This window comes from Plasmodium vinckei, assembly GCF_900681995.1.
Source record: "Plasmodium vinckei vinckei genome assembly, chromosome: PVVCY_11".
Classification (NCBI taxonomy): Eukaryota; Apicomplexa; class Aconoidasida; order Haemosporida; family Plasmodiidae; genus Plasmodium; species Plasmodium vinckei.
The window spans coordinates 1,474,003-1,499,744 of NC_051303.1; the positions used below are offsets into that span (position 1 = coordinate 1,474,003).

At 23.0% G+C, this 25,742-nt stretch overlaps 4 protein-coding genes across 4 annotated transcripts; 2 read left to right on the plus strand and 2 right to left on the minus strand.

Moving 5' to 3' along the window:
- Nucleotides 1-632: 632 nt before the first annotated feature.
- PVVCY_1104110 (conserved Plasmodium protein, unknown function) lies at nt 633-3,014 on the plus strand (the record flags this gene model as incomplete). Its single annotated transcript, XM_008625968.1, has 1 exon — nt 633-3,014. One exon carries the CDS (start codon nt 633-635, stop codon nt 3,012-3,014), a length of 2,382 nt encoding a protein of 793 aa, XP_008624190.1.
- Nucleotides 3,015-4,035: 1,021 nt separating this feature from the next.
- Nucleotides 4,036-9,432, minus strand: PVVCY_1104120 (conserved Plasmodium protein, unknown function; the record flags this gene model as incomplete). The annotated part of the gene is made up of 1 exon (XM_008625967.1): nt 4,036-9,432. One exon carries the CDS (start codon nt 9,430-9,432, stop codon nt 4,036-4,038), a length of 5,397 nt encoding a protein of 1,798 aa, XP_008624189.1.
- Nucleotides 9,433-11,203: 1,771 nt separating this feature from the next.
- PVVCY_1104130 (pre-mRNA-splicing factor ATP-dependent RNA helicase PRP16, putative) lies at nt 11,204-14,653 on the minus strand (the record flags this gene model as incomplete). The annotated part of the gene is made up of 1 exon (XM_008625966.1): nt 11,204-14,653. The coding sequence occupies one exon, from the start codon at nt 14,651-14,653 to the stop codon at nt 11,204-11,206; it is 3,450 nt and encodes a 1,149-aa protein (XP_008624188.1).
- A 1,856-nt stretch (nt 14,654-16,509) lies between these two features.
- Nucleotides 16,510-25,380, plus strand: PVVCY_1104140 (conserved Plasmodium protein, unknown function; the record flags this gene model as incomplete). The annotated part of the gene is made up of 1 exon (XM_008625965.2): nt 16,510-25,380. The coding sequence occupies one exon, from the start codon at nt 16,510-16,512 to the stop codon at nt 25,378-25,380; it is 8,871 nt and encodes a 2,956-aa protein (XP_008624187.2).
- Between the last annotated feature and the right edge of the window lie 362 nt (nt 25,381-25,742).

Here is a 25,742-nt window from a genome sequence, read left to right on the forward strand (position 1 = left end):
ACAATATATGTAATAAATGGAAATAAAAATAAAAGAATAAATATGAGAACACGAAAATAGTATAAACAATGCCAAGTATGCACGCAAATAAATAATTAAGTTTTATACAAATTTTTAGGGATAATAAAAAAATTTTTAATAAAAAATAATAATTGAAAAATTTTTTACATAAAAAATATATTAATTTGTATGTTTCATATTAAGAGAAATTCTATATGAAAAATAAAAAAGAAAATATTTGAATTAGCTAAGTATTTGATTTGACGATATCGCTTATCTAAGCATATTTAAAGGAGGGACAAAAAAATAATATATAAAAATAAAATAATTTAAAGATAAAAAAGTGAAAATAATTAAAGGAGTGTCATACAAAGCACATTTATAAGTGTACATAAATGAATGTTATACTAAAAACGAAATATGATTGCTAAATATATAAAAGAAGAAATATGTAAGTGTGAGAAATGCAAGCAGTAATGCGAAAGGACAAGGTTAAATAAAATTTAAGTGAAGTAGAACAAACACTATTTTGTAATATACAGATATGAAATCTACCCACACACAAAATATATATGCGCATAATAAAATAAAAACAATATATATATAATTGATTGGCATATTTACACATAATAATGGAGACCAGAGAATGTGATATAAGAATAATAAATGGAACAAGTTGCGCATTTTATAGATATATGCACTCAGTTAAACATGGGGTGTGGTTAATAAATCCCCCTGAATGTATAAATAGTAAAGGGGAAAGTAAATGCGTAGCCAGGTTTACAAAAACAATGGGTAATTTTTACGGTATTTTACAATATTGTGTAGTAATAAATAATGAAGAATATATTTTAGATTCTCGTTTTGATATTCCTCTAATAGGTGATAATACGGCATCTGCTGTATTAGGAATGAATTTAAAAAATGAAACAAAACAAATCTTATCACATCAAAAATATTTTATTGTTAAACATAGTCATGATAATACATATAACAGCAAGTTTTATATAAATATATTAGAAACAGAGGAAGGAAGAAAGTTTATTGAATACCATAAAAAACGACTAAAAAAAGGGTTAATAAGAATACTAAATATACGAAGTATAGAAGAAAAAGAGAAAATAAGAAAAGCAAATATGGAAAATGCTATCCGAAAAAATGAAAACAATGGTAGTAATAATATAAGCAATAATACAACTAATAATAATGATAACACAGCTGTGTCAGTAGAGGATAAATTACTTTACAGCACATATAGGAATGAGGAAATAATGGAAATTTTACCCCTTAGTTTTATAATAAATGTAAAAAATTATGATTGGGAAAGGAGATTAAGAAAATCTCATAAATCTCTTTATATTTTAATAATAAATTTTACTAGACAAACATTAATATTACCAGATGTTAAAAAAGGTAAATCATCAGTATTGACTGATGGTAATTGGGTAGAATTCCCTAGTGAGAAAATAGCATCTCTTAGGTGCAGTGAATTTGGTTGTAATAATGATGGTATGTTTTCAAGTATTAATGGATATTGTAAATATAAATTTATGAACGAGTCATGTTATTTAAATATATTTTGGGATATAAATAATGTAAATTCCAATATAAAATGTAATATTAAAAATACGACAAAATATACTATTATAAAAAATGTAGAGATATACAATGAATGTACTGCTGTTTTTCATATATTAGAATATTATTATTATCCACCTATAAAATTGTTAGAATGTCGAGCATTAACAAATAATATAATAAATAATTATGGAATTAATAAAAATAATATTGATGAAAACATGAATATTATATATCAATGTAGCATAAGTGTTATTAGACAATTTTGTCAATATTTGCATAATAATGCCCAACAAGAAAATAATACAAATGATGATTCATTAAATATGTCGAGTTTAAAAACACTAATGAATGATGATTATAGTGATAATTTAAGGAATAAAAATATTTTTTCTCCAGATTTTTCAAAGTCAAATAAAATAATATCTGTATATACTAATGACCTAGATGATGATAATAATGTACCAAATAAACAAACCGATTTTGACAAAAATAAAATAAATAATGATAATTCCTATTTAAATGATTTAAACGATAAAAAAAATGTAACATTAGATAATGATACTATTGATTATAATAATAATGAAGATTTCAGAAGAAATATACATGATCATAATTTGCATTTATTAAGAAAAAAAAGAAATGTAAATTCAAATTCTTTATGCTATATTAATCGAAAAAATATTTTTACTAATATTAATATTACTGCAGCTAGAGATTTTTTTTGTTATATGCATGGAAATAACTACTCAAACAATATTCCTATAAATTCATATTTATATATTTCATGGAATATTGGAAATATTATTTATCGAAATTTATATAAATCTAGTGAGAATATAATAATTAATGCCCACAGTTTATTAAGTAGCCATAATATAAATGATGATGTTATACTTAGATTAAAGATTGATGAAAATAATCGAAGAATATATCCTTCTTATTTAATACAAAATCTCTTAATGAATGTTAAAAGCGATGTATATATAAATAATGAATATGTAGTATTAGATATTATATTAAATATTTTTCATATTTTATCTGCACATTTGTCACCTATTATAGAACAGATTATGGAAATGGAATATGGAGATAGATGGCTAATTGATAGTAAAATTCCAAAGAGTAATATTTGGGAAAAATCCCAAGGCAAAAACGAATTGGATATAGAAGGGATTATACATATTCTTACAACTTTTTGGATGGATATTTTTGAAAATCGAATAAAAAATATTATGATTTTAGAAAATTTGCAAAAGGCTTCAATTTTTTGGGCTAATCAGGAAATCGATCAATTCGATCAAGAATTTGTTAAAAAATTAATTGAAAGTTCGTCTTTACTTTTGAAAATTTTTGGAGATTATAACACAGCAAAAAGCATTGAGAAGTTTTACTACAACAAGTACTCGATTTTTAACGACATTTGTGTGGATTAATGATTATTTGACGAACTATATAATGCATATGTATATTATATAGTTCTTGTATTCTTTATCGATTTCTATATGTTTGACATATTAATTGCTGATATGTTTTTTTTTTGGTAGATCCTTTATTGTGCAATTTAATTTATCGATTTGTTGCTGAATTATACATTTTTTAATTTTTTTGTTACCTTATCCGTTTATTTTACTGTATTTTATTTAATGTTTATTCCCAAAAAACATAAAGCTTTTATTCAACCTTGTTTCACCATATTTCTTTTTTTTTATTTATTTGTTTTGTTCATTTAAATAACCATTTAAAATAAACATTTAAAAAATACAAACTTTTTTTTAACTACGAAAATGTATTTTTGACATTTATTTGCATATGAATGTTAGGAAATGCATACACATTTCTCATTTTTGTGAAATTACTTTGGTTAAGTAATAAAAAATTGGGAACCATAAATAAAAATGACATTTTGGATGTTATAATAAAAAATGGTTTGATTTATGGAAAAAAATGCATGTATCAAATGCATTATATTATTATCCAAGCTTTATCACACTATTGGAATAAATAGAATACCCCATTTTATCTATCCAGGTATTAACTATTAATACACATAATATATCGCGAAAAATAAAAGAAATTGTGAGAGTGCATATTGAAGCGCGTGTTACAATATAGGCTTCCTAGTATATAATTTAAAGTAAACATATATTAGTAGAAGCATGTTTATAAAATAATATGCCTTGTCATAAGATAGAACTAAGCATGGTTGTCTATGCAACTCGAAGGTATTAAAATTTGTGATTATTTGATTTCGAATAAAAAAAAGTTTGAATATGTTGGTAAATACACAAAAGAAAGTATAATTTGATAAAACTAATGTAAAATAAAATGATAAAAAATAATAACGATAAAAAAATAAAAAACAAACATGATCTAAATACACAGTTTCTGTGCAAGAAACAGTAATAAGACCAATTTAAAAAAAAAGAGTTTTCCCCAATGGGGATGGGCTTTATATTATCTCGAAAATAAGCTACTATTATTTCCAGGTTTAAAATTGTATTGAAAATTTGAATTTGATTGCTGAAACATTGAGTTATTATTGGCACCCATACCTGTATTAGTATTAGCGCCAAAAGATGAACTATTGTTATTTGAAAACATACTATTATTGCTGTTATTTCCAAAAGTATTTCCAAAGGTGTTTCCCACATTTTGTTGAAACTTATTTCCAAAATTATTACCACTAGTATTATTATTTAGTGTATTAAAGCCTGATATGGTATTTCTATTATTTTGGGTTGAAGAAAATGTATTTTTTTGAAATAAACTATTATTATTTGATAAATTTGAACTAGACATATAGTTATTATTTGAAAGTGGAAAAGAAGATTTATTTTGCATCATATTATTATTGGATAAAAACATTCTATTGTTGCCACTAGTACTATTACTATTATTGGTGGTGGTTGAAAATTGGTTTAAGTTATTAGACCCAGTAAATCCGGTTTTACTTCCAAATGTATTGCTACTATTACTAGTAATATTGCTAGTACTATTATATGTCATTCTATTATTGAACATATTTTTTGATGTCGAATTATTTGAATTATTAAACATATTATTATCTCTAGTATTATTTGAAAACATACTTGTGTTGTTATTACTAAATAAGCTACTACTTGTTCCCTTTTGTGTATTATTCGCTCCAAATAATCCACCATAATTATTGTTTCCAGAAAATGTGCTACTATTATTGCCACTAGTGTTTCTGCCCATCATATTACCAAAGCTACTATTTCCACCCATGCCATATGATGAGGTAGTATTGCTACTTCCCATATTTATACCCCTATTAAATGAACTTGTATTGCCAATATTTTTATTACCTGATGCTCCGAAATTATTCGTATTAGAAAATAAACTATTATTATTGTTATTATTTGCATTCATTCTTGACATACCACTAGAATTTCCAAATAAAGAATTTTGCATATTATTATTATTATTATTTCCCATTTTGTTTGTATCAGAAGATAATGAAAAAAGCCCAGTTTTTAATCCGGAAGAACTTGTATTGTTATTCATATTATTTCCAAACATGTTATTATTTGAAAACATAGTAGTTTTGTTATTATTTAGCCCCGAAAAAAGACTACTTGTATTATTATTCATTCCCATGTTTGAGCCTAATGTGTTATTATTATTTTGTGTGCTTGAATTGCCAAATAAACTACTTGATGTTGTATTTAATGTGGTTCTATTAAATTGCGAGTTTGTGTTATTATTCATAGAAGAATTAAAAAGACTCGAAGAACCAAGTGTACTTTTATTAAATAGCCCAGTATTATTATTAGTTGTATTGTTATTCATTAGCAAACTGGTTTGTTGATTACCCATTGTAGATGTGGTGGGCATATTTAAAATGTTATTACTTCGATTATTTTGATTAAGCATATTATTACCAAGGCTGGTATTGCCCCCAAATAAACTGGTAGATCCACTTCCAGGCATATTAGATGTATTATTCATTCCAGAACCCATAAAACTGCTAGTAGTAGATGTATTACCAAAAAGACTGGAAGTTGTGCCTTTTGCCATATTGGTACTAAACATACTTTGGGAGGAATTCCCTCCAGATAATAAATTATTATTTGTAGTTCCAAAAGGAGTCGAACCTGTTAACATATTATTATTAGTGGTAGTAGAATAATTTGATGAGCCAAATATTCCACCAGCTGAATTATTATTCGGTGTGTTTCTATTATTTTGGTTAAGCATATTATTTCCAAGGCCGGTATTTCCCCCAAATAAGCTGGTAGATCCACTTCCAGGCATATTAGATGTGTTATTCATTCCCGAACCCATAAAACTGCTAGTAGTAGATGTATTACCAAAAATGCCAGATGTTGAACTTTTTGTCATATTGGTATTAAACATACTTTGGGAAGAATTTCCTCCAGATAATAAATTATTATTTGTAGTTCCAAAAGGAGTACTATTATTCCTCATAGTTGTACTTGCAGTATTATTAAAAGTGGAACCAAATAAATTGCTTCCTGAATTATTTCCAAATAAATTATTATTTGAAGCAAATGAATTGCCACTATTAAGACCCGACATATTAGTACCAATTCCTGTAATATTATTAAGCATGATATTTTGGTTGTTTGGCATTTGATTATTTAAAGCTGAAAATGTATTGTTAAACTTGTTCATATTATCAAAAGATGATGAAAATCCTAATGATGAGTTAATATTATTGCAAATTCCTGGAGATGAAGCTAGTGCAGCAGCTGCAGTTGCTGCATTGGACATTCCTATTATTGAATCTGGAATATGATTTATTAAATCAAAAGCATTTTTTTTTGAATCCATAAGTGTATAACTAGTATAGTCATCATTATTGTCATTAATATCGTTAGCATTTGACTGGAAACAAAACTCAGATGCATTTCTCAAAGCAAGTAAATATGGATTTATTTCATTCCATTTTTGCATATTTGGGTTTATTAAAGGTGTATTGTTATAATCTGTTTTTCCAATTCTATCATAAGCAGACGAAAAATCATAAGTTAAATCGGTACTAGGAAATTGTTGTTCTTCTTTATGTAATTTCACAACTTTATCGACAAATAGAAATGAATTAAATCCAGGTATTGAGCAATATTGCATAAATTTTTTTTGATTTTCTTCTGATAATGGATATAAAATAAAGTTGATAAAATGATATAAGAATTTTTCACCCAAACAAAAATGTATAAAAAATGGATGTGTGATTGGTCGATTTCTTGTAAAATGGATACAATTAAAATATTTAGATACATTTTTTTTTGTATCATTAAATGTTTTAATAATATAACTTTTTTTAATATCCTCATTAGTATAATCTTTTACATAATTTTCAGGTATTTTTATTATTTTTATATTTTTTTTTGAAAAATTTGTATACATATCAAATAATAATAATACATTACATTGTAAATTATATTTTATTTGATTAATTAATAAAGTTTGTTTATTTAGTGTATTAGTTATTTGATCTTTAAATGAGGTAGTATCAAATGCTTTATATAACATTGTTCTCCTAATAATATTTTGTAATTGTTCTTTTTTTTCAAATATCATTTCTTTTAGTTCATCCTTTAATAAGTTCATAAGGAAAGAATATTCATCATCAGTATTTGTTAATATATTGAATGTATTATCTAACTGTTGAAAACGCAAAATTTCTATATTTTTTTCTTCATTAAATAATTGAGAATAATCTGTCATTCCATTATCTACATATTTCAATAATCTATTTACATTTTCTGTTATATTAAAATTATTTAAATTATTTGTATTAATTTTATATATTTTTTTTAGTTTAAATGACATATTATCTAATTTTAATACCCCTTTTATATATGTTTTATTTTTTTTTTCAAAATTTGATATCATAGACTCATGTTGGATAGTTTCAAATTTTATATTCTCAAATTCTTTTTTATCATCTAATAAGTCTTTATTTAAAATATTTAAATCATTTTGAATATTTTCAATCCTTTTTAATATACTTTTCATATCTTCGGTATCTGTTTGTGCCTTTTTATTTAGTAGCTCGAATGAATCTTTCCATTCAGGAATTACTTTATAAATTTCACTAAAAGTAGGAGAATCTTTAATATAACATAATTTTTTATTATCATATATATTATTTAAATGTGGTACAATTCTTACAATATTTTTTGTGCAGTTATTTCTTTCAACATAATTACACATCCCACTATATAACTTTAACACATTTTCATTAATTTCAATCATATCATGATTTAAATAATATATAGAATTTGCCATACTATCTTTGATATATTGTTCTTCAATATTTTTATTATTATCCATTTTTAAATTTATTGCATCATTATTTTTTATACCTCCAATTGTATCATTTAAATTCTCCCCATTTTTATCACCTGAATTTTTTATCCATGTTCCATCACTATTATTAGTGCCAGCTTTAAATCCATTCTTAACATTTGCAAAATATTTATCTCTTTTTTCCTTAATATATTTATTTCTATCATCTAAGATATCATCGACCCTATCATATAAACTATTGTTCGTATCCTCATCATCATCATTTTCACTATCATCAGTTTTATATGCGTCTTGATCATCACCTTCAATAACAATTTTTGATATTCTGTCCATATTAAATATTATATCTTCATTTTCACCTATATTTTTTATTTTGGGGTGACACATATTAATTGTAGATCTTAGTAGTTTTTTAAATTCGTAATCTTTTTGTACATTAAATTTATTATTTAGGTTTTTTTTTTTCTTTTTTTCTTTTCCATCACCTCCTACTTGACTACTATCATATGATCTAAATACATTTCCATCGTCTCTTTTTTTTTGCATAGATTCTAATTGATTTGAGAATTTTATTCTTTTTATTAAATTTGTAGATGTTGGATATTTAGTAGGGTCAAAATTTTGATAATCTTCATTTTCAATATTCATAGTATGACCACTATTATTTTGATTCTCATCAAGGATATTTCTTTTCGATTTTATATTATTGTTCATGTAATAATCATCTTTTTGGCTATCCATAAACATTTCATCATAATTTTCTGGGCCACTTATAACAGAATAAAGATCATCATCGCTATTTTCACTTTTATTGTTTTTATCCTGATCCGAATTGTCATTATTTTGTTTGTCATCCCCCATGTTACTATCATTTTCAGAAGCATTAGTTTTTTCATTGTCATTTTGTGGATTTTCCATATATGTGGAATTAGCTAAATCATCATTAGCATCCCGTTCCGAATCAACGTCATCACTTTCATGTGTTTTATATTCTTTTTTATCTGCCAAGGAATCATCTTTTGTTTTTTTTTTCAGGGTTGATATTTTGCTTTTTTGGTTATTTTCTACATTTAGAGATTTTTCCTCGATAATATTATTATTCGAACTATTTCCACCTTTATAAGTTATGTAAGAATTATTAAAACCATTTTTTACATTAATATTATTATCTTTTTTATTTATATATGGAGTTTCATATTGATCATCAGAAAAAGAATCATTTGAAATATCACTTGAACTATTTCTACTATAACTATGTTTTAATGTGTTAGCTTCATTGTTAGCATTATGGCCATCATTATCTTCACCATCATCATAAAAATTACTTTTATAAAGAGAACTCGAATATGAATATGCATCTGAAACTGTTACAAAACTTTCACAAGATTTGTCAAGTTCACAATTTATATCAGCTATACCATTTGTAGAGTTTAGATTATCTTTATTTGATATAAAATGTTGTTCCTTATCATTTAATTTTGTATTTTTATTATTTGAATTGTCTTCATAATTGCTCATACTATAGAAATTCATTGAATTATCCTCCACATCCATTTTTTTTTTATAATGATTTCTTTATTTGAAGGAGGAAAAAAAAAACATATCTTTTTTTAGTAACTCATTTGCCCCAATTTTATAAATAAGAGTTGCAAAAATATAAAAATATATATATAATCACAAAAGGAAATTAATATATTATAAAATATAAATATATGGAAAAAAAGGGATAAGAAATAACAAAATACGAATAAACTGTTTCGTAATATTGTAATCGTCTTTTATCCACATTAACTCAACACTTTGTTTAATAACATAATATTTGAGATCTACTAACTTTTTTCTCTAACTTATGCAATATTTTGATATATCCAATTATATATATGTATCTGCGTAACATTTGTTCCTTTGGGCATTTCATTTCCCCAAAGTATAATATATAATCAAAACTTTATTATATGCAATATTTATAAGAATATATAAAAATATGTTTCACAATTTTTTAATTCATTTAAAAACAATCATTGTCCTTAAATATTTAATGCGTAATTGCGGATGGATATATAAATCTCAGCTGATTTATGGCCAAAAACACAAAATTAAAAAACATTAAAAAAATGTAAATTCAAATTAAAAAATATATAAGTATAATTATATTAATACATACATATTTACAAATAAATAGGAATGCGTAGATTTTTAAAAATTGCGCAGAATTTTCCCCACTATTTTTTTTTTAATTTCTTAACGAGTCAAAGAGAAGGAAATTGTTATATGGATATTTTCCTTTCATGTTTTGAACAAATTTAATTTCAGGTGCGTTAATATATGGAAGTACTTAATTTATTTTATTTTAACTAATGAAAATCTTTTTCATTTTTAAGGAAAACATAAAATTATAATTTCCCTTAAATTTATTTATTTGTAAAATAATAATACTATTAAAATATTCCTTAATTTCACTAATATTTGAGATTAAAAAAAAAGAGAATTTTTTCATTACATATAACAGGTTCTTATTACATGGAAATCAAATTTAATCTATTTCCATTCCTATGCTTGTTGGCATAAAACAAAAATATTATGCATATATGTTGTATACATCAATAACATTTTTATAATGCTGTATATAAACCATTTTTGAAGTTTTATATAGTGAGATAACCCGTCTTTTCCCCTCCCTTTTTCAAAGCTTTTCACGGTTATAAATCGAAAAATTATAAAGGGGTTCTTTTTTTTAAATATTTCTATTGATATATTAAAGATAGTACATAAACTTATGCTTGTTTTATATCGCAAGCTTTGATCTTATGCTTAGGATAGTTACATAGTTTAAGCATGTGAAAAAAAGATGCTCTAGTAAGATATATGTCTAACTATATATTTATTATTCTTTTTTTTGGATGTTTACTATTTTTATAAGGCAAAAATTAAAAATTAAATCAAATGCCCGTCTTTTAAAAGTCTTTAAATGTGGATTAAGCGGAATAAAAAAAACAAAAAGATGAAAAACAAATAAACGGGTCAATGATGTGAAAAAATAAATGTGGTAATAATAATAAAATTAAAAACAAATTAGCATACACATGCATGCACATAATACATAGTGTGCATGTGGATACATAAATAGTGTTATTTACTGTTTGCAACCTCCAAAAATATTATAAAAAGTAATAAAAATATAATATTAACAAGGAATATTTAATATGGTATAAAAAAATAGTTGCATGTTATTATTTCATGTCCAGCAGTTAGAAGAAAACTGCATAAGGGTTTCTAAAATTGGTGATATTTTTTGAAAAATGATCGAAAAACATGCTAACATATGTTAGCCATTTTTCATGTAAAAAAAGAGGGGACCCAATTCACAAAGCCACTCAGGGTCTACTGTAGTGACATTTCGCATGTATTCCTTTGTAGTAAAAACAATTTCTTGATATATGACATAGTCAGGTGTATAGCCAATATTATATAAAGAAGAATTTGGATGGACATGACAAGCTACATTAGTTGTTAAATTTATATACTCTGAAAAAGATTTTAACTTAGCAGCATTATGAAAATATCCAGAACAAATAGTTTTTCTTACTAAGTCCCATTTATTGTTACATGAAACATTTTTAATGCGTAAAGATTTAATAATATCGCTTAATTGGGAATATACTTCTTTTGCTTTATTTAAAGATTTATATTGAATAAAATTTTTATTACACCAAGTATAAGAATAATCATGAACCCGCCATTGTAGATATATATTTAATAATGTTAAATGATCACTTTCTGGTACTGCAAATTTTTCTTTTTTTGACTCAACCGTTTCAGTATTTTCTTTTGTTTCTATAAAAATAGATGGTGAAGAAAGCATACTAACTATAATTAATACTTCTTTAGTACATGCAAATTTTTCACTATATATAATAATTTTTGATAAAGGAGGGTCTAAAGGAAAAAGTATCATTTTTTGCCCCGTTTCAGTTAAATTGCCTTCATTATTTATAGCACCTAATACCCACAATTCATGTAAAGAATTTATAATACTTTCTTTACTTGGTGCATCAATGAAATCAAAATCAAATATATTTTCAACATTTAATGATTTTAATAATAATACTACATTTGATAAATTACTTCTTTGTATTTCGGGAATATTATTTGGATATAAATCACATAAAAATGTATTTTCTGTATATAAACGATAACAAATTCCAGCTCCTGTTCTTCCTGCTCTTCCTGATCGCTGATTAGCATTTGCTTGAGAAATTGGAGTTATTTGTAAAACATCCATCCCGATTTTTTGATTATAAACTTTAAGTTTACAATATCCTGTATCTATTACATATTTTATACCATCTAATGTTAATGATGTTTCAGCTATATTAGTTGAAACTATTATTTTTCTGAGATCATATTTTTGAAATATTTTACTCTGTTGTTCACTAGATAATTGTGAATATATAGGGAAAATATAAAATGGAGATATATGGCTAGATACATCAATTTTATCATGTGTATCATGATCTTTATTAGATTCGTACTTTTCCAAATCTAATTGTCCATTGTTATTACTTGTATTTTTGTCGTCATTAATATTGTTATCCTTTTTGTTATTAATTATACTTTTTATTTTATTTATTGTTTCTTTCTTATTACTATTCGATTCTTTGTATGATTCATATACTTCATAGAAACGCTCACTTAATAGATAACAGGTCGCATTAATGTCATCTTGACCTGTCATAAAAATTAAGATATCCCCAAAATTTTGATCGTAACTATTATCAGAAAAATGAATTTCAATAGCTTTTTGAACAGCACATTCAATATAATCATTACAAGGAGTTCTCAAGTATTCTAAATGTACTTTGAATGTTCTTCCTTGAATATTATAAATTGGAGCATTTCCAAAAAATTCTGAAAATTTTTTTGAATCTATAGTTGCAGATGTAACTAATAATTTTAAATCATTTCTTTTTAAACATATATTTTTTAATATACCTAACAAAACATCTGTATTGATAGATCTTTCATGTGCCTCATCCATAATAATAACACTATATTTATCTAAATCTTGATCATTTAAAGTTTCCCTTAATAATATACCATCTGTAACATATCTTATTTTTGTTTGTTTACTTGTGTTATCTTCAAATCGAATTGTATACCCAACTAAAGAACCTATTTCAACATTCATTTCATATGATACACGATAGGCAACGGAAACTGCTGCAACTCTTCTTGGTTGTGTACAACAAATAATTCCATTTTTATGATATCCTGCTTCATATAGATATTGAACAATTTGTGTTGTTTTTCCTGAACCTGTTTCTCCAACAATTATTATAATATTGTTATTATATACTGCATCTAATAATTCTTGTTTCGATTTATAAATGGGTAATGATTCTTTCAATTTTAATAAATCTTCTTTATCTTTTAATGTATTTTTTTTATTATTTTTTATATCAAAATTAATACTATACATTTTATCTTTTTTATAATCAAAAACATCTTCTTTATGTCTATTTTCTTCATCTTCTGCATCTACTTTATCTAATCTCATGCTCATATCATATTGATCTGTATTTGAATCAGTTTCTTTGTTATTTTTATCTCTATGCATTTTTAATAGTTCTCCTAATTTGCTTCTTTCGATTTCCCAGTATCTATCTCGTCCTTTTGATTTCTCACTTTCTGTTTTAAAATATTTTAAAAATTCGCTACCTTTTTTTGCTGATTTTACAAAATCACATGTTTCATCTTTAACAACATTAAAGTAAGACGTGGAATTATTTTTCTTATCAAATGGATGACTATTAAGATTATCTATTGCTTTTATGTTTGAATCATTTTTGCGCATATCAGTGTTACTTTTTGCATTTGAGTTTTTCATTTTGTCAATAAAAAATGGTGTTACTTGCCTAATTAAAACGATTTTTTTAACTTCATTAGTATTATTAGCTTCATTAATTCGTTCGAGTTGCAACTTGTTATATGTTGAATTAACACCCCCTTGTTTTAATTTGTTTAATTCCCATAAATTATTATCTACATTTTTTTGATTAACTTTTTCCCTTTGACTATTTAATATATTTTTAAAATTATTTTGCATTTTTTTCTCTTTATGATATGTATTTTCTACATCAACGTTGTAAAACGAATCAACAAAATCATCTTCTTTAGTATACCATATTTCATCTAAAATTCTATCATTATTATTCCTATAATATTCTCTTTCTTCTTTTTTTCTTATATCTTTATTTTTTTTTGTATATCCTTTTTTCATATTTAATCTGTTATTATCCTCATAATTTTTTCGTCTGTTGCCATTTCTTGAAGTATCACTACTATCGCTAGACCCCTTTCCATTTTTATGTTTTAAATTATAATCGGAATCACTTTGACTATCATTTTTATTATAATCAGACGAATAATTGCTAAAATCACTTTTATCCGAATTTTCTATTCTCCTATTGTCATATTTGTTACTTCCATTTTTATCATTATTTTTATTACTCAACTTTTTAGGAGTCTCTTTTCTTTCATTACTTATATTTTGAAAGTTTCTTTTTTTTATAAATAAGTTTTTTTGTTTGCTTTCAAACTCGATATCTTTAAATATATTTTTTCCACTACTATCATTGTTACCCTTTTTATTGATTTTTTTAATGTTCCTCTTTTTAAATGTTAATTTATCATTTTCAGGCTCCCTGATTTTTGTCTCAACAATTTTTTCTTCTTCGGACGAAGATTCTCCATAGAAATTATTGTTTGCAATCATTCAGAGGATAAACAAAAAAGACAAAAAAAAAAATTGGTGTCTATAAAATGTGGGAAGTATAAACAAGTACTAATTTATAATGTTATTTTCATATACAAATGATTTATTTTTTTTTTTTACTTAATGTTTGCAAAGTTAATAACGAACAAGGAAATTAAAAATAAGCAGTTAAATTTCTCGAGTTCACTTATATACGCATAGGCATTTTATTCTTTGCAATAATGTATACTTTTTTTTCCACTTATAAAAAGCTTTATTTATTATTATTATTTTTTAGCAAAAGCGGAATCGATAAAAGTGGAATATATACAATTACAATATTCATGTTTTTATAAAATCAACAAAATTGTTGTGGATAAATCAATTCATAAACAGTCAAACATGAATAGTGAAGCACATCAAAATATTCTCCAAGCTGTGTATATATATACTTATATTTGACTTTTTTTTTTTTACCTATAGTAATGATTGCCGTCTTTTATTTTCTCCCTTTTAATAGTTATATATAATTTTGTATTATTATAAGTTTCATATTATATTTTATGTCTATAAGTTTTTAACATTAAATAGTTGCCTATATATGGAAAATAAGCAGCATATATATTAATAAAATAGTAGGATGGCAAATACTTTAATGAAATGCAATCATTGGACGACCAACTGAGGGAAATTAGGAGAAACACTAATTCGAGATTAAATAGGATTATTTAAAAATAGTAATATTTATGGGCACACGATTTGTATTATTTATATTTATGTATAATATATTTCCATGGGAAATATAACCTCAAATTAATACAGCTATAAATAATTAGATATATTAAAAATATTTTTTAAATACAAAAATATTTATAAGTTTTTTTTTTCATGTTAAAGATATCATAACATAAAATGTATACAAAAAAAAATCCCCATGCAAACGAGTTTCCCCCTTATTGGTTCATATTGTTAAACTGTGTTTTTTATGATAAAAAGAAATTTCATTTTTATTAAATGCTTGTATTTATTTAAAAGGTTTAACAAATATAATTAATCATTATATTCTTTTATGTTTTTTTTTTTTTTTAACATATGTTCAATGCTATAGAATAGGTAATGCATATATGCAATTTATATAATCCACTCGGCTATTCATATTTTATTTATATTTTTACAATTATTATATCAATTTTTTGCGTTTTTTCAAACTTTATTATTATTTATGTTTATATACAATATTTTTATTATTTAAATGAATGAATTCTTTATAATACCATGATAATATTGTCGCATAAGCTGTACTATATATATTTCTTTATATGTAATTTATGTTTTTTTTTTTAATCACAGTTTTAAATGTTATTTTTGTGGAAATATTTGGTACATATAATTTCCATATTTTTTTTAATATTAATTTTATTTCCTATAAAAATATAGAAAATCTTTATATAAGCAAAGTAATATTGCTTTTGTTCTATATGCTTTTTCTATAATTAAGATAGAATATGTAAAGTATTCTTTTATTGTGAATGTAATATACCCTTTATATATGCATGTTGCATAAATTTGGTTATATATATGTTTGAATATAAAATTTTATTTTTAGTATTTTTTTAAAGGAGACAATTTTTTATAAAAAAATATATTTATATATGATTTAACATAATGATAGCAAAATAAATATGAGTGTATTTATAGTCATATATATGGCTTAGTGAAATTTTATTTTGTTTTTTTATAAAAAAAAATGCCAAGGGCATATATACTTTTTTTTATGTTTTATTAATATATAGATAAAGCACATTATTATTGAATATATAATTTATTTGATAAAGTGCTTTTTTTTTTTTATTATTTTTTTGGTGTAGAACTAAGACATGGAAAATCCATGCACAGGAGAGGAGGGAAATGATTTTATAAGTATAGACACAATTGTAAGTAAATATGAATTATTTTTAAGTAATGGATTAGGATATGATGAGTTAAATACATTTATAGAGAACTTTATATATCAATATAATTCTCTTGATGAGTGTGAGACAAAATTAATTGAAATAATTAAAAAGTGTGATAATTATAAATGTAAAATATTTAAAAATAAATACTTACTTATAACAAATATTATAAAACAAATATGCCACACTGAATTAATACCAATAATATATAATGAAATATTACAAGAGAAAAATGAAGAAGATCAATCATTTTATTTAAGTAGAGATGATTTTAAATTGTTAGAGAGTAAAAAAGAGTCAGATGATAATTTTAAAAAAATATGTGAAAGAGTATATAAAAAATATATATTAGTATTTATAAAAATTTTATATTATTCTTCAAATATTTCATCTAATTTACATAATAATTTAATAAATTCTTTGTCATATATTTGTATATTAATATCAAAATATTATTCTTTTAATAGCCCTAATGAAAAATTTTCAGAGCTTATTTATAGAATATTTTGGAATTATTTTTCCAAAAATTTTGATATTATTAATGAAAATTCAATTTTTTTAAATAATGAAGAAAGTGATATATCTTCATCTTCTTCGTCTAGTTATTCTGAGCTTTACTCTGAAAATCCATATATCGATTTTGAAAGTAATAATAGTAAAATTGCTGACACCAATAAATGTGAATTTGATGACAATAAAAAAAATGAAGCTACACACGATTTAAATGTTTCTCCTGAAAAAGAACATACTGAAGAAAGAAAGAAAAAAAGAAAAAAAGAAAAAAAAGATGATTTAAAAAATGAAAGTGGTGGTACTAATGAGGTGAATCAAAATGTGGAAGAATCTGCTGATACCAATAAAATACAGAATGATGAAAAAGAGAAAAAAAAAAAACGAAAAAAAAAAAGAAAAGACAAACAAAATATAGAAAATAATTCTAACAATATAAATTCAAACTTGAACAATGAAAATGATGAAGAAAATAAAATAAACAATAGTACCAACATAGATGATAAAGATCTGCAAAAGGAACAAATAGAAGCCCCAACTAGTGATAAAGCTAGCCCAATTTGTTCTGAAACAGCATCAATTACACAGGGAGTAAATAATTTACTACCTACAAAAAAAAAACAAAGAAATATAAATAAAGTTAAAAGTAATGAGGAAAATAGTGATATAAATAGTTTGAAAAATTGGGATACATTAATAAAGCTTGATAAAAAAAATGTTAATAATCTAACGACGATATTCAATTTAAACAACGGAATAATACCAATAGAAGAATTGAAGGAAAATGATAAAATAGTTAGCATAAATAAAAATAAAGATATTCATAAAAAATTCGATATTAATAATGAAAATGTTATGTTTGTTAATATAATTTTAAATGTTTATATTAATTTATTTAATATAAAAAAAAAAAAAAAAATTATTTTTTACGATGATAATAAAATACAATATAAAGAATTTCTTTTACACAATATTGAGATAATAATTAACCAAATGAAAAATATGATAATTAAAATAAGAAATAATTTAGATGGATCTATTATTTATTTTTTAAGATTAATATTTTTGCTTATCTTATTTTTAAACAAGCAAGCTAAAAAATATTCAAAAAATAACATAACAGATAAGAATAATAGCAATAATTCTTATAATTATAATAATGATATAGATAAAAAAAACCAAACACATAATATGATAGATCGTAAAAAGCAGGAAAATAACAATAATAGTCCCTCTATTTCCAGTTTAAATAATACAAATTTATCTAACTCCATTGGTGATTCACATTATTTAACATTTAGCAAAAAAAGAGAAATGACAGAAGAAAGTATAGAACAACGAGAATATTTTAATGGCAATTTTAAAGGTATAAATAGCGCTAGTAGTGATATAGTTTTAAACTCAGATGATAATAATATGTTTGTAAAAAGTTTTGATCCTATTTATAATATAGGGGATATTAAAAAAGACTTTAGTAGAAAACAAAATAATGTTAATCAAATTTTTGGTAAAAACAGTTTTATACTAAACGATGAAAATAGTTCAATACTTGAAAATCAAAGTGTAAGCAAAAATAATAATCTTAGCATGAATAATAATAATTATAGGATGTCAAACGATTATAGCTATATAAATTTGAATGACCGAAATGGTGATTACTCCGATTATGGGAACAGCAATAGGTTATCTAACTATAATGGAATGCCAAATGAAAATGTTTTATATAATAATAGTCGAGATAATTTATATATAAATTCTAAAGGACCTTATGAGGATTCTAATTATAATATGAATGAATATAATAATATAGAAAAATTTTCTCCAGGATTTAACACAAATATATATGGACGACAAAGTGTTGATATAATGAATATGAGCAAAGATAGAAGTACAAATATTTATCATAATAATTCTAGAAGCTTTAGTAATGCTATATTTGGAAGAGATACAAATATGAGTAATATCAATCGGGGAAATGGATACTCACGCAGATCTACATCAAACTTGAATGTTTCAAGAGGAGGATCTTATTTTTTAAATAATATAAAAAATGTATATCAAGGGCATAATAATAACAATTATAGTCCCACTATTAATCAAAATATAGATGTAGCAAATTCAAATTCTATAAATTCAAATAAGGACGATTGTGATGTGATATGGAATGGTGATGATAATATTATAAATTTTAATTATATGCAAAATAGTTTGAAAAAAAAAACAAAATCTGAAACTATACTTGATTTATTAAATGATATATATGGAACAACAAATAATGCCAATAATGTATATCGAAATGGATATAACAGTTTTAATTCAAACTATTATGATAATATTCATAATATAGTAAGTAGCAATTATGATAATAATAATAATGTACTCGAAATTTTAGACACCCTTTTGAAATGTGTAGAAAATAATTTTAACGAGACAAACATTTTGATCGTAAATAAAATATTTTTGTGCATGTTAAAAAGTTTAGAATTTTGCAATGAATCAAATAAATATAAAATATACATATTTATAATTAGTAAAATTGATAAATTTATTAAAATACGAAGATATGGAGATAATAATTCGACTTTAAATAGTTATAATTGTTATTTTTTGTTAAATTTTATATTAAATCTGTTTAAAAATAACACCAAAAAAAAAAACATTTGGTATATACTATTTGAAATCCATGTTAATAAAATTCGAAAAAAAAATTATATTAAAATGAATACAGCACAATATGATGAAAATATAAATACAGTAGATATTCCATATAACAATATGGGATCTAATATTATTGGAAATGAAAATGCTAGACGAAGCACCAATAGTATAAGTATGATAGTACCACCAATGATAAAGGGAAAACAAATGAATTTAAATACAGCAAAAAATGAAATGAATATGTATCAAAACGAAGTAAACAATTCTATTCAAAGAGGTATTTATAATAATACTGCACGAAATGATAGTAGCAATTTATCTTATCTAGAAAATGAAAAAGATTTTATAGAAATGTGTGATGGGAAAAATTTTCTTTTAAATAATATTATAAACTTTTTATTGGAATGTTGTATTAGTAAAGGTCCAGTAATAAGATATACAAGTTTGAAAATATTTTATATGAAGACAATATTATTAATTGAATTTTTAAAAAATAAAAAATTAAATTATGAAGAAAAATTATTAAAAATATATATAGCTAAAAATATTTATCAAAATTTTTTTTTATGTATATTTAACACGTTAAAAGAGCAAGATACAAATATATTTATTTATATAAAATTTCGAAATTTATGTTTAAATTTGTTATATATTTGTTCAAAGTTATTATCAAAAAGGTTTTTAAAAGAATTTTATGATAAGATAATTTGTCCTAACTTATTTTGTATCGAGCCATTTTATAAAAATAAAGAATCTGAATTAAATAGTAAACTAAATTTAGATGAAGAACAACTAAGATATATATATTCTATGTTCATAAAAAATTCAAAGGATCACTATTTATTTTCATATATTATGTTATTTAGAAATCTAAAAAATGTTAGTCTAAATTATAAAATTTGTAAAAATATTATTAACGTATCTTTAGAAGAGCTTCAAGTTATTTTGGAAAATTTAGTTTTGAAAGAAAAAAATCAAAAAAAAAAAAGTGTAACCCAAACAGATCAATCTAATAGTACTAAAGAGAAAAAAGAAAGAAAGCGGAGAATTAGTAAAAATAATGTGAATGTAGATGAGGAAAATGCAAATAAAGTTGTTGAAGAAAATAACATAATATATGAAAATGAAAGAAAAGATGAAATTGATAATTCAGATAAACTTAAAAGTTTGGTTGAAATACAAGAGAATACACATTTAAAAAAAAAAAAAGAACCACATAAAATAGAATGTTTAAATGTAAATAATATAAAAATAAGTGATTTTTTATATAATAGTATATTAGTAAATAAAATAACAAGTGATAAAAATATAGATCTAAAAGAAGAAATTTTAAAAAATGTTTATTTTATAAATATTTTTTATTTTATAGAATTAAAAAAATTAAATTGTTATGATAATAATTTTATTTATTATGTTTTAAATTCAATTTTTTGTTTTCTTAATATATATGTGAATAGATTTGCATTTTGTCTTTATTTCCTTAACGACACGGATGAATATACAAACGACATTGATAGCTCAGTAGGTTCTTTTATGGAAGATACAAAAATAAACAATAAAAATATAAGTCAAAAAAAAGACACCAGATTTTCTGAAGAATTTATCCTTGAATTTTTGCCATTACTAAAAAATTCATTAATGGTTATTTCACTAATTGAAGATAATTTAATTAATATAAATATTGACACAATATTGAAAAAAAAAATAAAAGGAAAAGAGTTAACAAATATTAAAAATTTTAAAAAACTTGTTATTATAGAATTACAAAAATTTTATTTTGTTTTTATAAAAATATTAAAAGTTGTACTAGTACTAAATAAAATATATGGATATTCTTTAACTCCATTTGAGTATTTTTTTTTTAAGCTAGTACAATTTTTAGATAATGAGCTTATTGATATGAACACAAAATGTCAGGTCTTAAAATTAATAAAATTTTTTTCATATAAAAAAAAATTCAACGACACAATACATAGTAGAATTACTCACTTTTATTCAAAAATAAAATATAAAAAAAAAAAAATATTCGAGCATATTTCTAAAAGAGATTTTAAAAATCAGGAATATATTGAATATCCCACAAAGAGACCTAATGAGCAAAATAAAGAGGATGACCCAAATTATCAAAATGAGGAAAAAGAAAAAGTTATTAATTGCGTATCTGTGAAGGTAAACAAAGGGAATGATAATGAACAAATTGAAACCGGAGAAAATGAAAAAAAGAAAAGAAGAAGACGAAGTACAAAATTAGCAAATACAAATGTAGAGAAAAAAAATGTTAAAGATGAAATTAAAGTAGAAAATTTAAAGGACGAAAACATTCTTGAAACAAATGAAATGTGTAATGAAGAAAAAGTAAAAAATGACATTGACGAGGCAAATACTATTTGTGATAATAATAATAATGGGGTACCAAATCGAGAAATTAAAAAAAGAAAAAATAGCACTAAACAGGAAGACGCTAAAGAGCAAGAACAGCAAGATGGTACTACCCCGGGTAGCAATATAGAAAATGTAGAAGGGGATAACAATAATTGTAAAGATGATAATATTAATGATAACATGACAAATGAAGGCCAAGATACAAAAATGGCATTAACAGATAATACAGAAGAAGAAACAAGACGAAGCAGGTATGGAAGAAAAAGTGGTGTTAATTCAAAAGAAAAAAATTTTAGCACATTAGTAGAGGAAGAAAATGAACGTAAAAAAAATGCAAAAAAAGCAAGTGTGGCTAGAGGGGGTGCAAAAGCAGGGGGAAGGAAAAGAAATAACAATAAAAAAATAGCCACAGAAAATAATAGTGATATAATTAATAATGAAATTTCTAACGAATTCAATAATAAAGAGAATATAGAAAATGAGCAAATCAATAATACATGCGAAGATTCTCAACAAGGAAATAATATGTCTATATTAATAAAAAAAATAGATACTGTAAAAGTTAAAGAGGAAGATAAATCAAGAGGTAGCCCAAGTAACAAAAATAAAAATTCAAGTCTTTACAATATTGGAAATAGTGAAAATGGTGAACAAGAAAAATTAATCATAGAAAAACGAAACAACAATATTACACATGCTAGTACAAATGTAAGTTCAAGCCCTAATTCTAATATTACTAAGGACTATAAGTTGGAGAATAGTTTTTATGAAAGTATTGAACTTTTTTTATCAAGTATTTTTATTTTTGGAAAAAATGATAAATTGAAAAAAAACGATATATTTATTGATAATTTAAAAAAAGTGCAAGAATTAATTGAATTTTGTAAAATGTATAATATTGAAAAAGGGATTGAAAAAATTTTAAAATATTTATTTTATTATTTAAGTAAAATAAAAAGTAAAAAAATATATATTTATAGTATGATCAAATTAATTATAAATTCATTATTATATGTACCAATTTCAAAAAATTCAGATACCCCATTTTTTTTTATTTCTTTTTGTTATTTATTTAAAAAAGCTTCTAAAAAACATTTTAATCAAATTATTGTCCAAAATTTTATTATCATTTGTTCAGCATATGTTAATATATTAAACAGAATTTATTCAAACCCCAAAAGGATACACAATAATAATAATAATAGTAAATCCCTTATACCCACTTATAATATACAAAAGCAAACAAGTAAGGCCGAATCGAAACAAAACAAATCTAGTTTAAATCAAGCGTCTGAAAATAATGTTATTAAAGAAGGAAGTAATAACAATCCACAAAATGAAAGCAAAGTGAAAAGCGCCATCATATCTGCTATGAATTTTATTACATCATTTACTTCTAATAATGATGAGAATAATAATAGTATTAAAAAGAAGGGAGAAGGTAAAAATACAAAAAAAGATGACCATAAAAATTGTAACACAGAAAATGAAGACAACACTTTCGATAATAATAATAATGTAGAAAAGGATAACCCTTGTGATGTTTCAAGAAATGATATAAGTTTAGCAAATGAAAGTACAAAAAAATGTGTTGGTGATAATGAAAACAAAATAATAAATATATTAAACGGAAGTAAAGATAATAAATCGATAAAAGTTGAACAATATTTTTATTTCCCATCAACAAAAAGTGAAAAAAAAAAAATATCTGATGAATTACTATTAAATTTAATAAATTTATATATAAATTTTATGTGCTCATTTTATTCTTATTATTTAACATTATATGAAGATAATTATATTATTATGAAAAATATATTAATTATAGGAATAAATAAATTGTTAGATATAAAAAGAAGAGAGAATAAAAAATTGTCATGCTATATTTTATCATTTATATATATTTTGATTTGTCTCTTATTAAAGGTGAAAATAAAACAAGAATTCATATTAACATTAAGAAGTTCCAAATTTAGTAAAACAAAAAAAAGTAGAAAAATTAAAGACGCCAAAGTAAGACAAACAAGCCGAGGTACATATAATAATAATTCAAAATCTGGAATAAAAGGGGAAGATAGTAATAAATATATTGATAATAAAAATTTTGAAAATAGATATGGTAATAATAAAAATGAATCAGATGAGATGAAAAAAGTTATAGTAAAATATTTAATTAATATAATTGATGAAGATAAATGTAAAAATGTCAATTTAAGTAACTCAAATAAATTAAGCCAAAATATAAAAAATATATTAAATAAAAATAGATTTGATGATTTAGGGGGTTATAATTATTTTCCAAGTCAAGTTTTTTATAAAAATAAAATGGATAGAAATATTGAAAAGATATTTCTTTCAAAAGAAAGGAATAAATTTATTATAACATCATCATTAAATATTAAAAAAAATATAAAAATTGTTAATAATATTTATGATAATTTTTCATATAAATTTTTATTTATACTTTTGTCTGAACCTATAGTATCGGAAACAAATAATAAGACAATGATAAATCGGGATTTTAAAAATGACATGAAAAGCGATCAAAATTATATAAAATATAATTTATTAGATTATATTATATATTCTTGTTTTTATGTTATTTTTTCAAAAATAAAATTAGTGAGAATTAAAAAAATTAATTACAATATTGATAGAAATATGAGTAAAGAAAGAAAAAATAAAAAAAGCCCCAAATATGAAAGCAACAACAATAGTACAAAACAATTTCAAATGAATTCCTATATTTATAACACAAAACAAGATTCGATTTTTCAATTTTATTTATCGATTGAAATATTAAATTTAATTTTTCTTAATATTAAATATCTTCCTTTTAATTCAATTAAATTAATTATAGACATATTTATAAATAGAGCAGTTTTATCTTTATGGATAAATGATAGTACTAATAATATTGCAGGGAACAAATTTCAAAATTTATTTTATAATTTTTTTTGTGGAATTTTTTATTTACAATCATCAAATACATTTACAGAATTACCTAACTTACTTTATCAATACAATAAAACTGTTCACTTTTTACAGCTTGTATCATATTCAAAAATATTTATCAAAAAGGATATGCAAATTAATTCCATCATCTTAGATATAATTAATCATTGCTTCCCTACAATTAATGATGAAACTGACCAAAATAATTCCGGAAAACCAAATGATGAAAAAAAAATAGTTGAAATACCTCAGCGAATATTGCGAAGTAAAAAGGAAAAAAAGGTGTAGACAAAATGTGTCGTGTATATATCGTATGCATATATACGTAGATATTACCCCTCTTTATACACATCCACATTTTTAATTATTAAAAAGAATGTTTTCATTAGTGAAAGAACATATATACATACAATATTTTTTTGTAATAGAAAAGTATGTATATATAATTTGTATTTCATTTGAATCTTCGCAAAGTATTAGCAGCTATGATGGCTAAGGTGCGTGGATATGCTCAACCATAATAATGATATTTTTTTTTTCTCATTACTTATGTAATTGTCGAATGATTTTTAAGTCTCTTTTAAATTCGTATGTATATGTATATGTCCATACAAATAAATATTTGTGCGCAACACTTTTTATTTTATAAA